The sequence below is a fragment of the Sus scrofa genome, chromosome 2, assembly GCF_054392235.1.
Source record: "Sus scrofa isolate SSC_HxYL_T2T_F1_AM1 chromosome 2, Sscrofa_HxYL_maternal_Yorkshire_Landrace_v2.0, whole genome shotgun sequence".
NCBI classification, from domain to species: domain Eukaryota; kingdom Metazoa; phylum Chordata; class Mammalia; order Artiodactyla; family Suidae; genus Sus; species Sus scrofa.
This window is the reverse complement of record NC_139384.1, coordinates 130667934-130687917: the sequence shown is the minus strand read 5'-3', so window position 1 is coordinate 130687917 and position 19984 is coordinate 130667934. Positions and strand designations below refer to the sequence as shown.

The following is a 19984-nucleotide window of genomic DNA, read 5'->3' as shown; positions in this document are numbered from 1 at the left end:
AAGCCGCGTGTGTGACCTACATCACAGCTCACAGCGTGTGTGACCTACATCACAGCTCACAGCAATGCCGGATCGTTAACCCACTGAGCAAGGGCAGGGATCGAACCTGCAACCTCATGGTTCCTAGTCGGATTCGTTAACCACTGTGCCACGACGGGAACTCCTGATTCTAATTTAAAACCAAGGGTTTAAGCCCCAAACTGGGTTTCGGCTGGGTTCCAGTCCTGGCACGCACAGGGATTGAAGGCCCAATCTGGGTTCTGGCTAGGCTGAGGCTGTTCATACTGTCAGTTTCAACACTGGATTTGTTTTTTGGTTTTTTGGCTGCACCTGCAGTATATGGAAGTTCCCAGGCCAGGGTCTGAATCTGAGCTGCAGTTGTGGCCTATGCCACGGCTGCAGCAACACTGGATCTTTCATCCACTGTGCCACGGTGGGAAGTTTTGGATAATTTATTATGCATACCCCTTAATTTTATTGTCTGGAAATTTTAAATTCTGAAGATATATTAATTTCCCTGGTTAAAAACTTAGTAGCACAGCTTATAATGAGTAAATCCAATATAAATGAGATCAATAATTCTGCAATATACTAAAATTCAGGCTCATTAAAATTATCCCTACATCTATCACACTTGGGTAACAAAAATCACTTCAAAATCTTAATCGATAGTCTCTTTCCAGAAATGCATTTTTTTAAAAGCTATGTCATTACTTTATTTCCTTAACTCCCAATATCTTAGAAAATATGCTGATATCTTCTACCATCTACGTAAATTTATCCATTTTAATATTTCACAGTCTTAAAAATATTTAAGACTTTACAAATGAAAGTCTGAACCATTTGTATTTTACCTAAGTTTTTACTTGACAGATTTTAAAAAATAATTTTTATACATTTTGTAATAATCCTACAACTATTTAAACACTACTACTTTTTTCTATTTATATCTTCTCTGCCTCACCATTGTAAAAGGTTTCCTTTAAGAGCTTCCTTTTAAAACACTGAATTTTCTTTGCTGCTCTTTTAAGATCCTTTAAAAAATTCTCCATAATCACCTCAGGCTTTATTATACCAAAGTTAATTTAAAAATATATAGGTCTTTCATGTAAGTGACCAACAAGTTTTGACTTGGGAAAAAAAACATATTCCTTCCTCTCAAGTTGTGAAAAACATTGTTTTCTATGGCTCTTATTTCTAATAGTAGATATCACTGCTCTTTCCTGATTATGACTTTTTAATTGCCTCTTTTCTAATATTTTTATTGTTGCAAAATATGCATACCAGAAAAACCTGTCATCTTAACCCTTTTTAAGTGCATGGTTTGGTGGTATTAAATATATTCATAACATTGGGTAACCACCACCGCCACCATTCAACACCATACTTATTTTCATCTTGTGAAACAAACTCTGTACCCATTAAACAATATCTCCTTCCCCATCTCCCCCACCACTGCCTCAACCTTTGGCAACCACCCATCTTTTGTCTCTGTGACTGCGACTACTCCAAGTACCTTATACAAATGAAATCATATAGTATTTGTCTTTTTGTGACTGGCTTATTGCACTTAGCATAATGTCCTCAAGTTTCACCCCCGTTGTTGCATATTCCACCACATTCTATATTAGCAATGTGAACTGATGTTTGGCACTCGCCATCTGCCTCTACATGGAGTAAAACATGAGCCACTGCAGCCGCTGCCCCACAGCACCCGTGAGGGGAGCTCAGGGTGAAGACCAGGAGTGAGACACTGTGCTCTGGGAAAACTGGAAGAATACGTCAGACCTTTTGAGAAGAAGATTTTATGTGCCCAATTCTTGCATCTCCTCATAGCTAGAAAAACGCTAAAATCCTTCATGATGCTGTCTGCTCCTTGTGACTGGTTGTAACCTTACGGAGATTAGCAACAAACTTTCTTGTAAAATGTGTGTATGCCGCATGCACCTCCCCTTAACTTTTATCATAACCTGATGATCCCCCTTTTCCTCCTTGGGTGGTATTTCAGCCTGGTCTGTAGTTCAGGATCAAGAATGTCACAGTCATCCGTGAAAGCAGTCACCTCCAAGGTGAGACCCAGTGAGTCCAGCAGATTGAAAACTCAGGATACTGGCCCTGATAGTGGAGGTGCATATCAAAGGAATGATTTCAGTGAGCCCAGGCCTGTTTTCTTCCTGCTACCGTGCCCTTTGTTGCAAAAACTCCTATATAACCTAGCTTCTCCTTCACCGCCCAGGAGCGGTTTCTCAGGGCTACCTGAGATGCTGTCTCCAGGACTTAAGTCCTAATTTTGCTCCAAATAAAACTTAACTCTAAACTTTCAGGATGGGTATTTTTTTAGTTGACAAATACACAGCAACCACAAAATTTGATCCTAATCTTAATAACTTAGGGCCTGTTTATAACGAAGAAGCAATTTCAAAGTGATGAGATTATTACGTTTATAAATTTCTTAAGGTACAAATACCATATGATATCACTTATTTGTAGAATCTGAAATATGGAACAGATGATCCTATCTAAAAATAACAAACACACAAACAAAGCACAGAAACAGAACATTGCCAAGAAGAGCAGACTTGAGGTTCCAAGGTGGGGGGAAAGGGGAGGGAGTGGGAGAGACAGGCATTTTGGGGGTTTCTGGGGATGCAGACTGTTATACCTGGAGTGGATGGGCACAGGGAAATGTGTGTGATTGGGTCACTTTGTTGTACAACAGAACTCGATGAAACATTGTAAATCAACTGTACTTTAATAATAATACTACTAAAAGAAAAGGAAAGGGAGTTCCCGCTGTGGCGCAGTGGTTAACGAATCCGACTAGGAACCATGAGCTTGCGGGTTCGGTCCCTGCCCTTGCTCATTGGGTTAATGATCCAGCGTTGCTGTGAGCTGTGGTGTAGGTTGCAGATGCGGCTTGTATCCCGCGTTGCTGTGGCTCTGGCGTAGGCCGGTGGCTACAGCTCCGATTCGACCCCTAGCCTGGGAGCCTCCATATGCCGTGGGAGCAGCCCAAAGAAATAGCAAAAAGACAAAAAAAAAAAAAAAAAGAAAAGGAAAAAAAAATGTCTTAAGGTACATCCTAAAACCGTAAAAGAAGAAAACAAACTTACTTAGACAAGGAAAAGGCATCATCGACCAACTGAAGTCTGTGAATAACAGGAATAGCCTGCAAATGAGATCCAGAGATGTTCAGGAAAAGGTGAGAACATTTTTAGCAAAAAAATTAATAATTTCCAAATTAATAACAACATTTAAAGATCACTGCTGTTTATAAAGCACTTTCAAGTAAATTATCTCATGTGCAGAGAAATGACCATTTCTAAGGATCGTTCTCCTAATTTATTTATTACGCATCTGCTTTTGATAAATAATCCTTCTGGACATCAATCATAAGGCTTAAATATGGCGGCGAGTTTTGCCAAAATACTTTATGAAAAACAGCCTTTTAAAAAATAAAACAAGAGGCCAAGTTTAAAGGGCTCCAACACAGAGAGTATACATTAAATTGTATCACAATGTCCAGATTATTCTCAGGGGGAATTTTTGGCACAGAAAACCTGAAATTAATATTACTTAGCACTATTTTGGCAAGACTGTGATACTCTTTTATTTATTTATGTTTTGAGGTACTCTTTTTTTTTTTCTTTCCCCAATACATTATTTTTTTCTTTCTACTATACGGTATGGTGACTCAGTTACACATACATGTATACATTCTTTTTTCTCACAATATCATGCTCCGTCATAAGTGACTAGACATAGTTCCCAGCGCTACACTCTTTTAAATGGGGTCTCTTTTCTTAAAATTTTATTGAGTCAATATATTACCACAAGCAGAGCTTTGAATCATGGAAAGGCAGGAGTTAATTGCTACCCTAACTCCTCAGGCTTCTGTCTGAGCTCCAGGGCACTGCCAAGCCACAGGATTCTGTCTCAGCTTGTGTCCTAAGGGTGCCTACATTTTCCTACCGTATTCCTTCAACACTCCCAGCATGTTCACATATGTGGTCCCAGAAAATCTATCTTTACAGCATTCCTTTGAGCAACTGAACAAGCCAAGCTTAATTCTTTCCTTGGTGGTAGTTGTATATCTTTTCTGGCAGTAATAACACTGACATTTTCTAGATTAATATGAACAGTAGAAATGTGTTATTTGCTCACCAATTATGTTGCAGGAATAAGTGAGCTCAGTTTTTCAAGTGAATCTACAATGGTTTCAAGAAATCACTGCTATCATGGCAGGATCTAGGGCTTCCATGGCTAAGAGAGCCCTTAGAAACTAAGAAGATTTTGGCTACTCTGAAAAAGATTTTTAAATAAAGTATTATTATAACTGGTCTTTGTACCTTTATTCAAAACCCCAACAACAATGATTTTTTTAAATTGCTGAACATGTTCTGAATGCCTGAAATGTGTCAGGCCTCTCTTAAACATAATACACACATCACCTTATTTAATCTTCACAACAACCCTTTAAGGTTGGTCTGCTATACCTATTATTATACAGATAAGGAAAGCAAGGAATGACTGGCCAAATAAGAGGCCCAAGGTCACACATCTGGTAAATAATGAACAGAATAGGACTATAGGTCTACCTGACCCATAACCCAAGATCTGGACCAATAGGCTGCTTCTGCTAGAGAGGCTGCTGTGTGACTCACAGAATTTTTGAAAAGAGAGAGACACCTAAGATACCTTTTAGCTCAACACTCTAGTTTCATGAATGGAGCCTAAACGCACAGCTGAAGATTTCACAGAGGAGCAAAATCTGCAGACTTCTAGGCCAGCATCCATCTCCATCCCTGGGGATTTGGTTTAATTCAATCAATTAAAATCTGACTGACAAGAGTTAGCCAAATTTTGATATTTATATACTGTATGTCGATTTATAGTTGTTTGACAACTTGAAGTGATAGTGGACTAGTATTCATAACTTGTGAAGGAAAATCTCTTCTGTGAGGGGGAGTGAGCATACAATTTTTATAAAATTAATATTTTCTAACATATATGTACAGCATGCCTATTACAGGCTTAGAAATTTTAAGTATATGTTTACCTCCATCGTCTAATCCTCATACTGAATAAGAAAGATACAATATTGTTCCCATTTTAAAGTAAAGCAAGTGAAGGAGAACAATGACATTACTTGCCTAAGATCACAAAACTACGGCTGATAGGAAATTATTCTGCTTTTTATCTTGAAAGCTATCAAATTATTTTGGAAAAGTAAAATTAATGTTCAAAACCACAGTACATTCAACCCAAACCTCCCCTTTCTAAGAAAAAGAAAAAAAATCCAGAATCCCGTGGGGTTAGGTTTGGTAAGAGGGGTCAGCTTCCCCCCAGACAAGTTAATGAAAGCTCAACCTCTAAAGGCTAGTAATTGCAATATTAATGATATTTAATAAAAGGTAAAAAATATAACCTCACCTTAGGATCTTTTTCAAGCTGTTGATTTAATCTCTTCCAACCTAATTTATCATAGTTAACTCTATAATATCCAGTCATATTCAAATTTAAAATCACCCAGTCATGATCAGAATCTGAAACTTGCATTTCAGGGAATACTTCTACAAAGAAATAAATGAAAAGTTTGAAATTGTATATTTGAAAAATATTTCACTATACGTTTGTACTACACCCTCTTAATTCTAAATAATAAACCCAATAAAACAAAAAATAACGAAATTCTAAAATATAGATTGATTTTATCACATCATTGTATTTTTTCACATTTAATGGTTTTTGATTTGCAACTTTTCTTTAAAGCTCTGCATTTGAGAAGAATAATATTTTAAACCAGAGAGCTTTTTAAAAGCTAGACATTTCAACATTTTATTATCTCCCTTTACATATATATATATATGTATTTATGCACATAGATGAAGATATTCTGAAAAATGTGTTACTTACTGCTGCTATTATCAAGCCAGACTAAAGACTGTGTGGTCCCATTTTTCATCCAAAGAATAGGTACAATCCATGTGTCACTTTTTGAAAAAAAATTAAAAATTCAGTTAATGTTCACATATAAGAACATAAGATCTCACTTATGATGGAGCATGATACTGTGAGAAAAAGAATGTATATATGTATGTATGACTGTGTCACCTTGCTGTACAGTAGAAAATTGACAGAATGATGTAAACCAGCAATGATGGAAAAAGTAAAAATCATTAAAAAAAAAGAATATAAGCCCCGAGCCAATATTAAATGAGATGAAAAAAAAAAAACAGAACTGTGTCCCTGTGGCTATGCAGGACTTTGCTCTTAAAATGATTCACTGGTGTTGTTTGTTTGTTTCTGTTTTCATTTTTTTAAGTTTTATCAAAATATAGTTGATTTACAATGTTGTGCTATTTTCTGTTGTACAACAAAGTGATTCCTTATACATGTACATATGATCCACTGTTGTTTTTACAAGCCAGGTTTGCTTTGGTTATTTATTTACATTATTGCTGTCTCTTACAGATTTGCTTCTTATAACTTAAGGTACCTATTAAGACTCTCTTGGGAGTTCCTGTCGTGGCACAGTGGTTAACGAATCCGACTAGGAACCATGAGGTTGCGGTTCGGTCCCTGCCCTTGCTCAGTGGGTTAACGATCTGGCCGTGAGCTGTGGTGTAGGTTGCAGACGTGGCTTGGATCCTGCGTTGCTGTGGCTCTGGCGTAGGCCGGTGGCTACAGCTCTGATTCGACCCCTAGCCTGGGAACCTCATATGCCGCAGGAGCGGCCCAAGAAATGGCAAAAAAAAAGACTCTCTTGCATCTCAAACTTTCAAGGCCTGTTTATATTAAACTATGGCTACCCGGCCTTACTCAGGGGTCATTCAAATGCTGCAGACAGATCCAAAGCCACCTGTGCCAAGGCAGGTGAAGAATCATTTAAGAAGAAAAAAGCTTGACAAAGCATTCTGAAATGCTTTTCCACCACAAGCTTTCTCCCCACCTGAAAAGTGTTCAGCAGGAATCAGCCAGATTATTCATAAATACTGAGTGCCAGCCTCCTTCCCACAGTGGTGGACTTGACTTGGATGAGGTTGGTAGCCACAGGGAGGACCTGAGTCATCTGAAGAGACCCAGGGCTTGGAATGTGGGTAACATTTCTAATTTGTTCAAATGCTTAAAGTCTGGTTTCTCAAAGACTTTGAACTGAAGCTTTACGTGATAGCTAAAGCCACCTCTTCTCAAAAGTCATGGAATATCACAATGAGAAAGGAAATACAGGTCTCCTATTCTCTCCAAAGAAAGAGTAGGACAACCTGAAAGTTTTGGTGGTGGTATATGAAAATGGATCACTCATTTGTGCTGATACTTAATACAGTGAGATGTGAGGATCAAAACTTGATCAAAAAACAGTTGAAAATTAGGTGAGTTAACGAAAGAGAAGGGAAAGTGCTGAATGTTAAGCTACTTTATACTTATTATTTCATTTCACTTTTACAAGAATCCCCTGGGATACATGTTATTATATTTACTCAGAGGTTTTTGTCGTTTTTGGTTTTTTGGAGGTTTTGTTTTGTTTTTTTGCCTATGCCATGCGGAAGTACCCAAGCCAGGGATCCAACCCAAGCCGCAGCAGTCACAATGCTGAATCCTTAACTGGTAGGCCACCAGGGAACTTCTCCTTGGAGATTTAAATAAGACACATAAGGTTCAAATTTTAGATCTATAATTCTAATATTTTAAATGACTACAAATGCACACTTACAAACATGGGCAGACACGCACAGAATTATTTTTCAAGGATACGGTCATCATTATTCTTTAAGGATACAGTTCTGTTTCTAGGGAAGGGGAGATGACCTTGCAACACAGTCCCCTTTGCTCTTAACTAACATGAGGCCATCCAGGCTCTATCTTATTGCCTCTCACCCATAAATCTGAGTAATTCATTACCTCTGTCTAAAGGACAAAAGAGAATACATAACACCCAAAGCTGTGGTTGCAGGTGTGGCCCTAAATCCCAGGAGAGGGGCACTGCATGAATTTCTAAATGCAGGTCTTTGGCCTTGCCCCATCCTAGTGCTCTAGCAATATCCTGCATGGGGCACTCAGTCACCATACCAGAGTCACCCCATGGAAGGGTGCAGACCCAGCAGGGGTTATGCCTCCTCACCCATAGGCTCAGTCCCATGGGAGGTGAAGACAGAGGAGTAAATCTACCTACTTGTGAGTTAGAAGACTCTGATTTTTAACCTTTCCAAGATAAAATGGCTCCTGTTTCATGATGCCAGTAGATGCATTTAAGGTGATAATTGGAAAACCACTCTGGTGTGTCCAGCTGTCCATGATGCTTTTTACTGTTGCTGGCAAAAGAATTTTGCTCTGTTCATCTACAGCCTGTTTTAAAGAATCATCACAAAAGCAGACATTTGTCATCAAAATATTTCCAGGTAGAAATTTCCTAAAAGAAATTACATTGTTCTCTTTCTCCTCATTTATATAGTAATTCCCAGTAGATAATACTCTGGGCCCAATTTAATTCTGTTCAACTCTCTAAATATGAATGGTTCTATAGACTGTTCATTCACTGAACACATATTTATGGATCAAATATGTGCAAGACCCCCTTCTGGGCACCTGAAATATAGTGAAGACTAAAGATACAACTCCTGACTTAAGGGAGTGCCACAAACAAGGAAAGACTGTTTTCCTTTGGCTCTGCCATTGGCACAAGGCCTCCCAATCTTCAGTACAGCTGAGCAGAAACATGGCAGGAGATGAAAGAATTACCATTTGAAAATGCCTCCAAAGATCATCTTGCTCAGCATTTGAGTAAGAAAATGTCTCCAAATAGGACTGTCAAAATAGGAAAGTTAAGGTTAAAATAAAGAACATGCCCAAGCAATTTATGTTTACTGTCATCCAGGTAACAACAATTTTGTAAACTCACCTTAAGTGCGCTGATAAATATCTTCTCATTCAAGAAACTAGAAAGCATCCGGGCCATAGACGCTCCCTAAGACACAAGAACATTATGTGAACATAATTCAATATCTAAATACAGACACATTTGATTGTGACAAGGAAGATTCTGAGCTACGCTCCTGATTGCACTGTGTGAGGCTTTAGTTGAATGTCTGGGTTATCCCCAAACATGCTAATGAATAAAATAGGAGACTGTCGTTAATTAATGGCTAAAAGGTGAGCAAGTGTCCCACATATAAATAGTCCAGCATAAGGAAAATTTTTAATTTGGGATATTTACAAGGCCAGTGTAAAGAAAAAGTGTTGCCTGCCATTCCAGTTCTACAAGGATCAAGCCGTAGGCCACCACGGCCTTGCCCCCTGACAGTGTGCCCTGAGGGGAGCTCAGGACGGAGGAAAACAGGAGGCATTCTGCACTTTGAATAAACTGGCCTCTAGATAGTTAAGATACATATCTAAGGAAAAATTTCAGTGACCCCAGATTCTTGCATCTTTCCACACACAGAAAAGCATTAAAATCCTGCTATGGCTCAGGATCCCCTGACCCAGGAACTTCCACTTGCTGCAGGAGTGCCCCTCCCAACACCCCTCCCCACAAAAAAACCCCAAACACTAAAATCATTAACTTGAGATATCTGTTCTCTGAGACTAGCAGTAATCTTTTCACACTTGACTGCATGCTTTTCTTAGCAAAAAAAGCTCATATATATATCCTGGCTCCTCCCTGACCTCTTTGGAGCTGTTTCTCAGCACTTTCTGAGAGGCTGTCTCCCAGACTATCGTCCTCAGTAAGATTCTCAAACAAAACATAACGCACAGCTTTCATGTTGTGTGTTTTTCTCTCGGTTGACAAAAGAACAGAATTCCACTGACAAGAAGGGTTCACCTTAAAAACAGCAAAGTCTTTATTTATAAAGGTGGGTGATAGTGAGTATCTATTATAGGTAGATTAATATTTACTAGATAAGAACCCATGTAACCACGTTTTCTGAAACCAATCTACTGAATAATGTTAAAATTCTGTACAAAGTTGTGTAGCAGCACATCAGTGTGGGACTTCAAGGCTTCTCCAAGGAAATAAAACTCAAAAAGCCTCTGGGAAAGGTAAGCATTGCCAGATCCTTATCATCCCACCTGTCTCCCTGTTATTGTTACAATGTTCCTAAGGACCTCCCCACGCTAGTTACTTAGACTGCTCCTTCCTGCCCCCTACTAGAAAAGGTATGTAGCCCACTCCTTACCCTACCCCTATAGGGGCAGCAGAGGCCCCCAACCAACCAACAAGTGTATCAAAAGACCCCATCCTGTCCCAACCAACCAGTAAGGGCATCAGAAGACCCCATTCTTCCCCAACCAACAAGTCAACAGGTCAACAGGTGTATGGCAAGACCACTCCACACACTCCTTTGTCTTTGGGCTATAAAAATAGACACAACCATGCGTCCGTCCCCAGTCGGCTCTCCCTGATTATCAGGAAGTCAGCCCACTGTGTTGACAGTGTCTCTTGCCTCAATAAACTTGTCTTTTCTACATCTTGGTTTTAATCCGGAAAATTCTTTGTCCACCCATGTGCAGAGACCACAAAACTAGTCCACGACCCTTAGAATCCATTTCGTGCAGCTTTCTCTAAGAGTACAGAACAAAGGAAATGTGTAACTGATTTTACCTTGTTGTAAGTAAACTGGTCAAAGAGCTCATTTATTTCATTGGTTTCTGTGAAATTTTCCACCTTCCTGGATACAGCTCGAGACACCAGGGCATGATCTTCTCTGAGGACACCGTGTAAAATATTCGAAAAAAAGATCTCATCCTAAAAGGGAAACGTTGAGCCACGTTAACGTCTGAAGTGTCACAGAAACTTCTGAGAACATTCAGTTCAATGTTCCAAAAATACTTTCAAAAGCTAACATTGAAGAGTGGGAAAGCAGTAATTAAGAAGGGCTTTCTGGGCTGTAATATGCTAAATAAGTCAGGATCCCTCAAACAACAAAACTCTAGGATATTTTCCTTCCCATTTAATATCTTTTTTTTTCTTTTTTTTTTTCTCTTTAGGCTGCACCTGTGGCATAAGGAAGTTCCCAGGCTGGACATCGCCTCCGAGCCGCAGCTGTGACCTACACCACAGCTGTGGCAATGCTGGGTTCTTAACCCACTACACTAGGCCAGGGATCCAAAAGCCACTGCAGAGACAATACTGGATCCTTCAACTTGCTATGCCACAGTGGGAACTCCTGGTATCCTTTTTTATTTCGATTAAAATCAATCAATTATGAAGGTTAGTATGGCTTCCAAGAGAGTCATCTACACTCCCCTAAAGAGGTCCCTGGCCACTCAGGTCCTCCAGGAAAGAGCACCTCTAGTGTTTTTAACCCTCTAGAATTTTATTGGTAATTTTATTAGTAATCCCTTAAAATTTCAGCCTCTCTTATATGGGCACCTCTAAACCAAAAGCATGCCAGACTTATAAATTCACATTGATGCTGATGTAATGATATTAGTTATTAGAAATAAATCCACAGACTGGATATTGTAGTATAGCTCCTGTGCTAAGAGAAGTCAGTTCACTATGTTTTAGTAAGGATAAAACTCTTCAAAAGACTAGATCTCTCCTTAGACACAAGACAAAGCTCATTTCTTTCTGAAGGAAAGCTAGAAGGAAAATCAAAGAATAGTCAAGAGGTACATGGGAGACACAGCTGAAGGAAGGGCAGTGGGGAAGCTGCAGGGACAGCTCGCTCCCACCCTAGAGAGCCAGACATGCACCTGCTCATCCACATGAAGTCTCAGCTCCCTGTGACTCTCGCCAGGGTCCCCCAGCTGACTCTCTCACCCTCGACAGTGTCAGATAAACATTCCACTTGGCAATGTTCCAATCAATCCTCTCCTCTTAGCACATTATTTTTAGACTTATTCATACTTTAAACTACTAAAAACTCTATTCTTTCCCAAATGAAAAAGCCTCTCCTTTTGAGCAATGCATGTCAAACAGGGATGTTCTTGGGATTCTGTCAAACTCATATTCGAATTCCATTGGTCTGTATTTCTAATAAACTACTAGGCAATGTCAATGTCATTAGTTTGAAAATTACACTTTCAGTAGCAATGATTTAGAGGGGACATCTGCATTAATCTGACCTTATTCATTAAGTGTAGGTTTTACTAATTTAACACCCAGGAGTTCTTGAGTGTGTGCACTGTTTATCCATATGTCATTTAAACAAATGAAGAAAATAGAGAAGATAAAAACACCTATAAGCCTACATCCTACAATAACTTTCATTACAATGTTAGTTCAGCTCTTTTCAAGCTTTTTTTCCCCTATTTATTCTAGTATTTGTAGAAACTTTAAATCCTGTTTATTATAGCATTCATCTAGAAATTTTGCTATCTTATCTTCATAACTATTCCTAGTAATAGCTGCTGTATTATGAATGGAACAATTATAACTTGGAAAGAAATAACCCAAAAGTGAATCACAATTATCATGGAGTGGTCAAATCACAGATAATTTTCTTCTTTTCAAAGTACAGCAGATACAGTTTCTGCAAAAGCAAACCATTAATATAAATAAATGTACAGCTGCATAATATCCCACAAGACCGATGGGCCATAATTTACCTAATCATTTCCCTTTTAGGTAGGCATTTAAGTTCCTTCCAGTTTTTTGCTGTTATAACAATGTATTAATGAACACTTTTGTACACATAGGCTTTTTAATATTTCGTGGAGGTTTCCTCTCTCAGGATAGATTGCCTGTCTCTATTCTGCCTGCCTGGTAAGGTTCTACATAATCTTGGTTGCATCAGAATCATAAAAGATAAGTGATGAATAATGCAAACACCTCTTCCCAACATCCTTCAGGTCTTCCTACTCTTTTTAAAATTATTATTACTATTATTTGCTTTTTTTAGGGCCATACCCAATGTGGAAGTTCCCAGGTTAGGGATCAAAAAAAAAATTATCTAGCTACTGCATACAGTGATTGGATAAAGTGAATCCTAACACCATTCTTCCTGCAAACTGTGAGATCCCAGAGAATAAAACTTGGGTCTATTAAATCTGTCCTTATCCTATAAAATATAACAGTATTTATTACAATAAATTTGTATGGAATCTCATTGTGGTTAAAAGCACAGGCTTTGGAGTTCAGTGGCCTGGATTTGAGTCCTATCATAGCCTCTTAGGAGTTGTGTGTTTCATAGAAGGCAACCAACTTCATCGCTCTGAAACTCAGTTTTGCCTTTAAAATTGAAGGAAGCAACACTATTCTCACTGGATTATTATCAGGACTAAATTAATTTACATAAAATTCTTAGCACTGTGACTGGCAAATAGAACATGCTCAATAAGGTTAACCACTACTATAATTACATTATTATTGTTATAATTATTATTTCTTTAGAGATGTTCTGAAGCTTGAATCAGATAATGTATATAATACTCAATATGCACATAATGATGCTTTGTAAATGGTGGCTGTTACAATAAGAAGTATAGATACTCAATAATCTGTTAAATGTGTGCATGAAACTTATTTTGTGGATGAGGAACAAGGACTTGGATGTGTTCAACTACTTGCCTGAACTTAGAGTGATCCTAAAAACAGAGGTCTGACTGGTTGCAAGGTTCCTATACACCCTTTGCCTCCACCAAGTCTGATGCTTCCTTGGACCAGGCAGAACAAGAAGGATGGAGAAAAGTCAGGGAGTAGCAATGTCAGAGCTGGAATTTTAGGGATCAGTGAATCAACTGGAATGTTCTGAATCCTTGGCCATGATGAGCCATTCGTCTCATTTTAAATGACTTTCAAGTGAAACTGAGCCAGAAATAGAAAAAAATGGAACTCTGTTTCTGCATATAGTTCTGTGATGCCCTTCCTCACTTTCAATCTCTGATACTAGGTTAAAAGGAAGCCAAAGTTCTGATCTCTCAAAGATCATTGAAACAAAACCTTAAGCTTTTAAAAAAATGAAGCTTGTGGCAGTTTTCTCAAGCTTCAAGGTCTGATACTTTTCTGGCAAGGGTTATATTTCACTCAGCTCCACAAGAGACTGAGAAATGAAAACTCAGAAAAAGAGTGAGTAAGAATCAATGATAAAAAGAAATAACCTAAGTGGTACAAGAGGATAATCATACCCTCTTAGCTTCAAAAACAGCAGTAATATACTTTCATCAGCATTTTCCAGATATGATAATATTTTAGCCATTTTAGTTGCAGTAAGAATAACTGATTGATGTTGATAATATAGTCTATTCAATTAAGGGCTTACAGGGTGAATCTAATTGTTTATGGGAATGGAACTTCTTTCCCTATTGACTCTCAGGACAGAGTTAATTTAGGATACAACCAAATGCTTTCAAAAACATTTATAGATGACGCTAACTACGTGCTAGATGTTACTTTATAGAAGAGAGGTATAAACAATTTTGTAGGTTTAGTGTATATGGAAAGGACTCTTAAAGACGACTAGGATTTACCATATGTAGATAAAGTTTGTATGTGGGAAGAGTCATATAATGAACATACACCATAAACTCCTTGAGGATAAGAACACTCCTAGGCATTTTCTCTGCAAGGACAGTGGTTAAAGGCTTGGCTTCGCAGTCAGAGAAAATTAAATCTGGAAGTAAATCTCATCTCTGACATTTAATAACTATGAGACCTTGAACAACATACTTAATGCTTCTTTACCTCAGTTTTCTCAACATAAAACAGAAAAATTAACAACTATACTTATATGATTGTTTTTAAGCTTGAGAAGATGATACACTTATAGAACTCACACTGCCGGGCAGTTAAGCCCTAAGTATTACACAGTGTTACTGTTATTATCATCATTATCCTCCTCATCAGACTAAACACAGATAACTGGAATAGAATCATGGTTCTCCTTCCAACTTGGGCAAATCAATTAATTTTTCAATACTTCATTCTCCTGATCTACATAATCATGTCCAACCCAGAGGAGGAAGAGCAGAGGAACTGCAGAGTGGCTGGACTGTAGGATGGTGGGCGTTTTATAGGATGTTCAAATAGTGTAGGGTGTGTGGAACTGGGGCTGAAAGATGGTGTTATAGCAGAGGTTCCCTGAAACTGCAATTTCAAAAACAGGTAAAAAAAATTTTTTTTTACTTTTCTGTGGGGCCAAGATAGCAACTTTTTATGCTGCCAACTTTTTTTTTTTTGGTCATACTGATGGCACATGAAAGTTCCTGGGCCAGAGAATGAACCCGTACCACAGCAGTGACCCAAGCCACTGCAGTGACACAAGCCACTCAGTGATCCTTAAACCACTGAGTCACAACTTGTCAACTTTTTAATCAACAAGTTGTCAAAAGTTGTCAATGTTTTAATCAACAAAAACCCAAATATTATCTATCTACCGTCTCCCTCCTTTCATAAAGAGGGGGGTTTTACAACCAATGTAATAAAAACAACACAATCTTAGACTCTCCTTCAAAGTGCATAAATTTAGCCTGTAAGTATCTGGCCAGAGGAGATGAGCATTTCATATGTCAATACACAGCAAATGAGTTGGGGCAGGGGTAGAGAGAAAAGAGGCCAAGAATGGAGCCTTGCAAACACTTGGGAGGGGGAATAAGAGAAAGACCAGCAAAGAGAAGCAGAAAGAGCAGCCCTGAGCATCAGAGACATGGCAGGAGGCAGGAACAGAGTGGCAGAGAGGAACCCTGGCTTGGTGTGAATAAGTGATATCTGTGTCAAAAGATGGTATTAAATCTTAACATTTTAACACCTAAATCTAATACAATCAATTTGGCTTTGTCATGCCATTCTGAAAGCACTACCAATCAACTTTAAATTAAATACCAGAAACATAACTCATAGTCAAAATAATCAGATTTTCATATCCATAAATTCATATTCCATATTACTATTTACTCAAAACAGCAAAAGAATATCAGCTATGTTATATGTAATTAACATATAATATTTATTATATATAATTTGCATATTACTTATCATTAAAGTCATAGACTACTGATCACAAGTGCTTTAAAACTCTGTCTAGATAGAAATAAATGAAAATAACCTAGGAGTTCCCATTATGGCTCAGTGGAAACGAATCTGAGTAGCATCCACGAGGACACAGGTTTGATCCCTGGCCTTGCTCAGTGCGCTAAGGATCTGGCGTTGCCATGAGCTGTGGTGTAGGTCACAGATGAGGCTCAGACCTGGCATTGCTGTGGCTGTGGTGTAGGGCTCAGCTGTAGCTCTGATTTGACCCTTAGCCTGGGAACCTCCATATGCCACTAGTGTTGCCCTAAAAAGACAGGAAAAAAAAACCCTAAAATCTAATACTTGGGAAAGATTACATACATAAAACTTGTAAGGTGATATGCTAAAATGTTAGGCAACACTTTAAAATCTTGCTTTCAAAAATGATTTAGTGATTTGTGGAAATGCTCTTATAAAATATGAGGCAGAAAATGCATTACAGATTTCTATATAATTCTCTCTTTTAGGACTATTTACAATCATAAGAGCCTGGAAAAAGACAACACACCAAAAAGATAACACTTACCATTTCTGGTATTGCACATAACTTAATATTCCTTGTATGTTTTTATATTGTATACATTTGCAACAATAAACATGTATTACTTTTATAATTAGGGAAACATAAATAAATTTAATAGACATCCTTACCCGTGGGAGTTTAGGATTGAAGTAGTTAATTACTCCAACCTCAAAATAGGATGCAAAACCTTCATTGAGCCAGATATTGTTCCACCAATTCATGGTAACCAAGTTTCCAAACCACTTTTGGAGTTGGGAGAAAAAGGAACATTCTTAAATTCAATTTAAGTAATACTTATTGTAACTGTATGTGAAACAAATGTAAGGTGAAAGACAAAATTAGAATTGATTTGCCATCAATGATAAAATTTGACAACAGGACTCTAGAATCACACTATTTTTTTAAGATAAAGATTTATCAGTTATGCATCTCTCTAAAATAATCATTTCACATCCAATGAGTGAAAGTGACTTTTTAAACACTGTGATGTTCAAAAATAAGGCAAGCTAGAGTAATATTTCTTAAATTGTCCACTTTGCCCCCAAAGTTATGTTAAGTTAAAGCAGAAGTCCTGAAGGGTCACTTAACACTTACTAATTACAGGATCTTGTCCTCGAAACAGACCACAGCAGGATTTGCTGTAAGCAGTTATTATGTTTCAAGGATATGATTTGATGTGCATCATGCAAAAAAGTCACTCAAGAACTCATATGTTCTGCAAAGTAGTCCAGCTATAATTATTTTTTATTTGAGCTTAACAGAAAAAAAGTGACAAATGGATGATGAATAGAATCAGGAAAGAAAAACACAATAATTTCCAAAATCAACAAATCCACACCCTGGTATTTAACCAAATCCTTGTAACAGCTGTGATGTACTAATAGTTAGCAGCCTGCATCCCAAAACAATGCGTCACTTAGGCTATAACAAAAAATGACACTTTGGGTGACTGATCAAAACTTGTGAAAGTGTGAGTTGACTGGAATAATGTGTTATTCAATACCAGTAAATCACTCTTTTCTGAAATTTCTCAGGGATCCTCATAACAAGAAGTATCAGTTTCATAGTTTAGGCCATTTCTTCCTTGACAAACTTGTACTAATACAATGAAAGTCAAAATGCAGATGTGAGAATCTCCATCAAATCAAATAACTAAACTTCTAAAAATACAACATAAAAGCACATAGATCTAATGAAATAAAACCTGTTTACATGGGCTTTGAGGATGCAGCTGGAGGATTAATTACTGCTTACTTCATTAATCTATTGACTCTAATCCTTTAGGCTTAACTTCTCTCTCAAAAAAAAAATTTTTTTTATAACAATGTACTGATGAAATATGGATATCTTCCAGTAACTTTTTGAATATCCCTATTTTAAGATGGAGTGAAAAGTAAATACTCCTAGCTCTGCTTCACTTACTTTTCCTGCAGAGAACTTTGTGGAATGAAGTTGCTCTTCAGATATAAATATATAACCTGGGAATGGACTATTAGTTCTCATCACTGTGATCCATCACCAATAGTTCAAATACACCAAGGATCTGATTATACAGAGCCTTCCATGTTTTTACTCACTGTCCCACTTCTCAAGTAATTTTTTTTTAAATTGATAAACAGCAGAGTTTTGAGAGGTTTGCAACTTTGGTTACAGCAGTTGGAGAACATCTTTATATAAAATAAGAAAGAACATTTTACCACATGCCTGATGTCCAATCTCATGGCAGACAATGTAGGAGATCACAGTCTTTTTTTCTGTTAGTTTATCATTTGGTTGCAGCAACAACAATGACTCATCAAACATCAATAGTCCCCAGTTTTCCATTGCACGGTTGTCAAAAGTAGGCAAGGCGATTATATCTAAGTGGATTTAAGTGGAAGGGAAAAATGAAACTATCTCTTCCTCAAAATTTGAGACTTTGAGATACAAACATCTCAAAGTGAAATCATAACATATAAATAAAATGCAAGTGAATATTTATAATTTGAGGGGAATGAAGGATTTGAGGCTAAGATCAAAGAAAGAAGCCAAAAAATAAATTATTTTGACTATATGAAAATCAAATACTTTTGATAAAAGGCCTGTATCCAAAATATAAGAACAACTTTGAAACTCAACGACAAGAAAATAACTATGAAATTAGCAAAATATCTAAATAGACATTTCACTAAAGAGACACACCCTGCCCTCACTGCTGCCAAGGGCCCCATGACTGGGTGCCACTCCACCTCACTGGGAGTCATTGCCAGTGCCCAGGGCCCTGCAACCAGATGCAACCCACCACTCCTACCTCCCCATACGTCACCATCATGGCCAAGCTCCCGGTGCACCTGCATACACTTGGTCAAGGTGATAAGAGCCTGTACACACTGAAGAAAGACAGTAAGTATTCAAACAAAAAGCAGCCCTCACACCAAAGGGGGGGAAAAAAAAGGTAAATAAACACAAACTACTCAGGGATGCTCCCATATATAAATAGCCTCTTAGACTACAGTATGTAATTATTCTCCCTAAAGTCAAAGAGTAAGAAAAATATAAGCAAAAGAAAGAAGCATAGCAGCTATTCCCAATTAAAGGAATGGGGCAATTCCTCTGAAGCAGCAAACAATGAAACAGACCTCTTCAGCCTAACAGACACTGAGTTCAAAAAGGAGGTAATGCAAATATTGAAGGATTTAAGAGAGGCTATCAACAGTAATGCAGATTACTGTAAAAAGGAATCTAGAAACAATAATGAGGGCCAAGAAAAATTAGAAAATTGATTTGTCAAGATGAAAGCTGAGCTAAAGGCAATGCATAGCAGAATGAACAATGCAGAGGAATACATAAGTAACTTGGAAGATAGAATAATGGAAATCACCCAGTCAGGACACAGACAAAAAGCCAAATGAAAACAAAGTTAAAGCAATATAAAAGACCTATGGATAATATAAAGCATGGCAATCTACACATTATAGGGATCTCAGAAGGAAAAGAAAGAGAACAGGGGACTGAAAATATATATGAATAAATTATGGCTGAAAACTTCCCAAATCTAAAGAAGGAAACAGATATCCAGATACAGGAAACACAGATGGTTCTAAAGTAGTTGAACTCTAACACATATACACAAAGACATATTATAATAAAAATGGCAAAAGTTAAAGGAGAGGATTGCAAAGGCAGCAAAAGCAAAACAATGAGTCAGTTCCAATGGAATCCTCATAAGGCTATCATCTGATTTCTCTACAGTAATGCTGCAGGCCAGAGTGAATGTCAGATATACTCAAAGTTCTAAAACTTGGAATATATCTTTGCAACCTAGGAATACTTTACCAGCAAGACTCTCATTTGAAATAGAAGGAGAAATAAAGAATTTCTTGGACAAGCAAAAACAAAAAGAATACAGCAATACTAAAACTATCCTAAAAGAAATATCGAAAGTTTTCCTCTAAATAGCAAAGAACTAAGAAGACATAGGATGGAGAAAATCAAAATTGGAAAGTAATCACTTAAGTAAGCCAGTATAC

The 19984-nt window shown here is 37.6% G+C and overlaps 1 protein-coding gene across 14 annotated transcripts in view; it reads right to left on the bottom strand.

Moving 5' to 3' along the window:
• The window catches only part of LVRN (laeverin), a 75728-nt gene that overhangs the window by 24135 nt on the left and 31609 nt on the right, over positions 1-19984 (bottom strand). For 7 of the 14 annotated variants that reach the window (XM_085014332.1, XM_085014337.1, XM_085014331.1 and 4 more), the window contains 9 exons: positions 18173-18334; positions 16604-16717; positions 10601-10744; positions 8900-8965; positions 8740-8805; positions 8174-8346; positions 5917-5993; positions 5434-5573; positions 3114-3169 (listed from right to left, as the gene is read on the bottom strand). In XM_085014332.1, coding sequence (XP_084870458.1) covers positions 3114-3169; positions 5434-5573; positions 5917-5993; positions 8174-8346; positions 8740-8805; positions 8900-8965; positions 10601-10744; positions 16604-16717; positions 18173-18196 — 860 coding nt within the window. In that variant the 5' untranslated portion in view covers positions 18197-18334. The remainder of the gene's footprint in view (positions 1-3113; positions 3170-5433; positions 5574-5916; positions 5994-8173; positions 8347-8739; positions 8806-8899; positions 8966-10600; positions 10745-16603; positions 16718-18172; positions 18335-19984) is intronic. The other 7 variants (XM_085014326.1, XM_085014328.1, XM_003123852.5 and 4 more) reach the window with 1 other exon arrangement.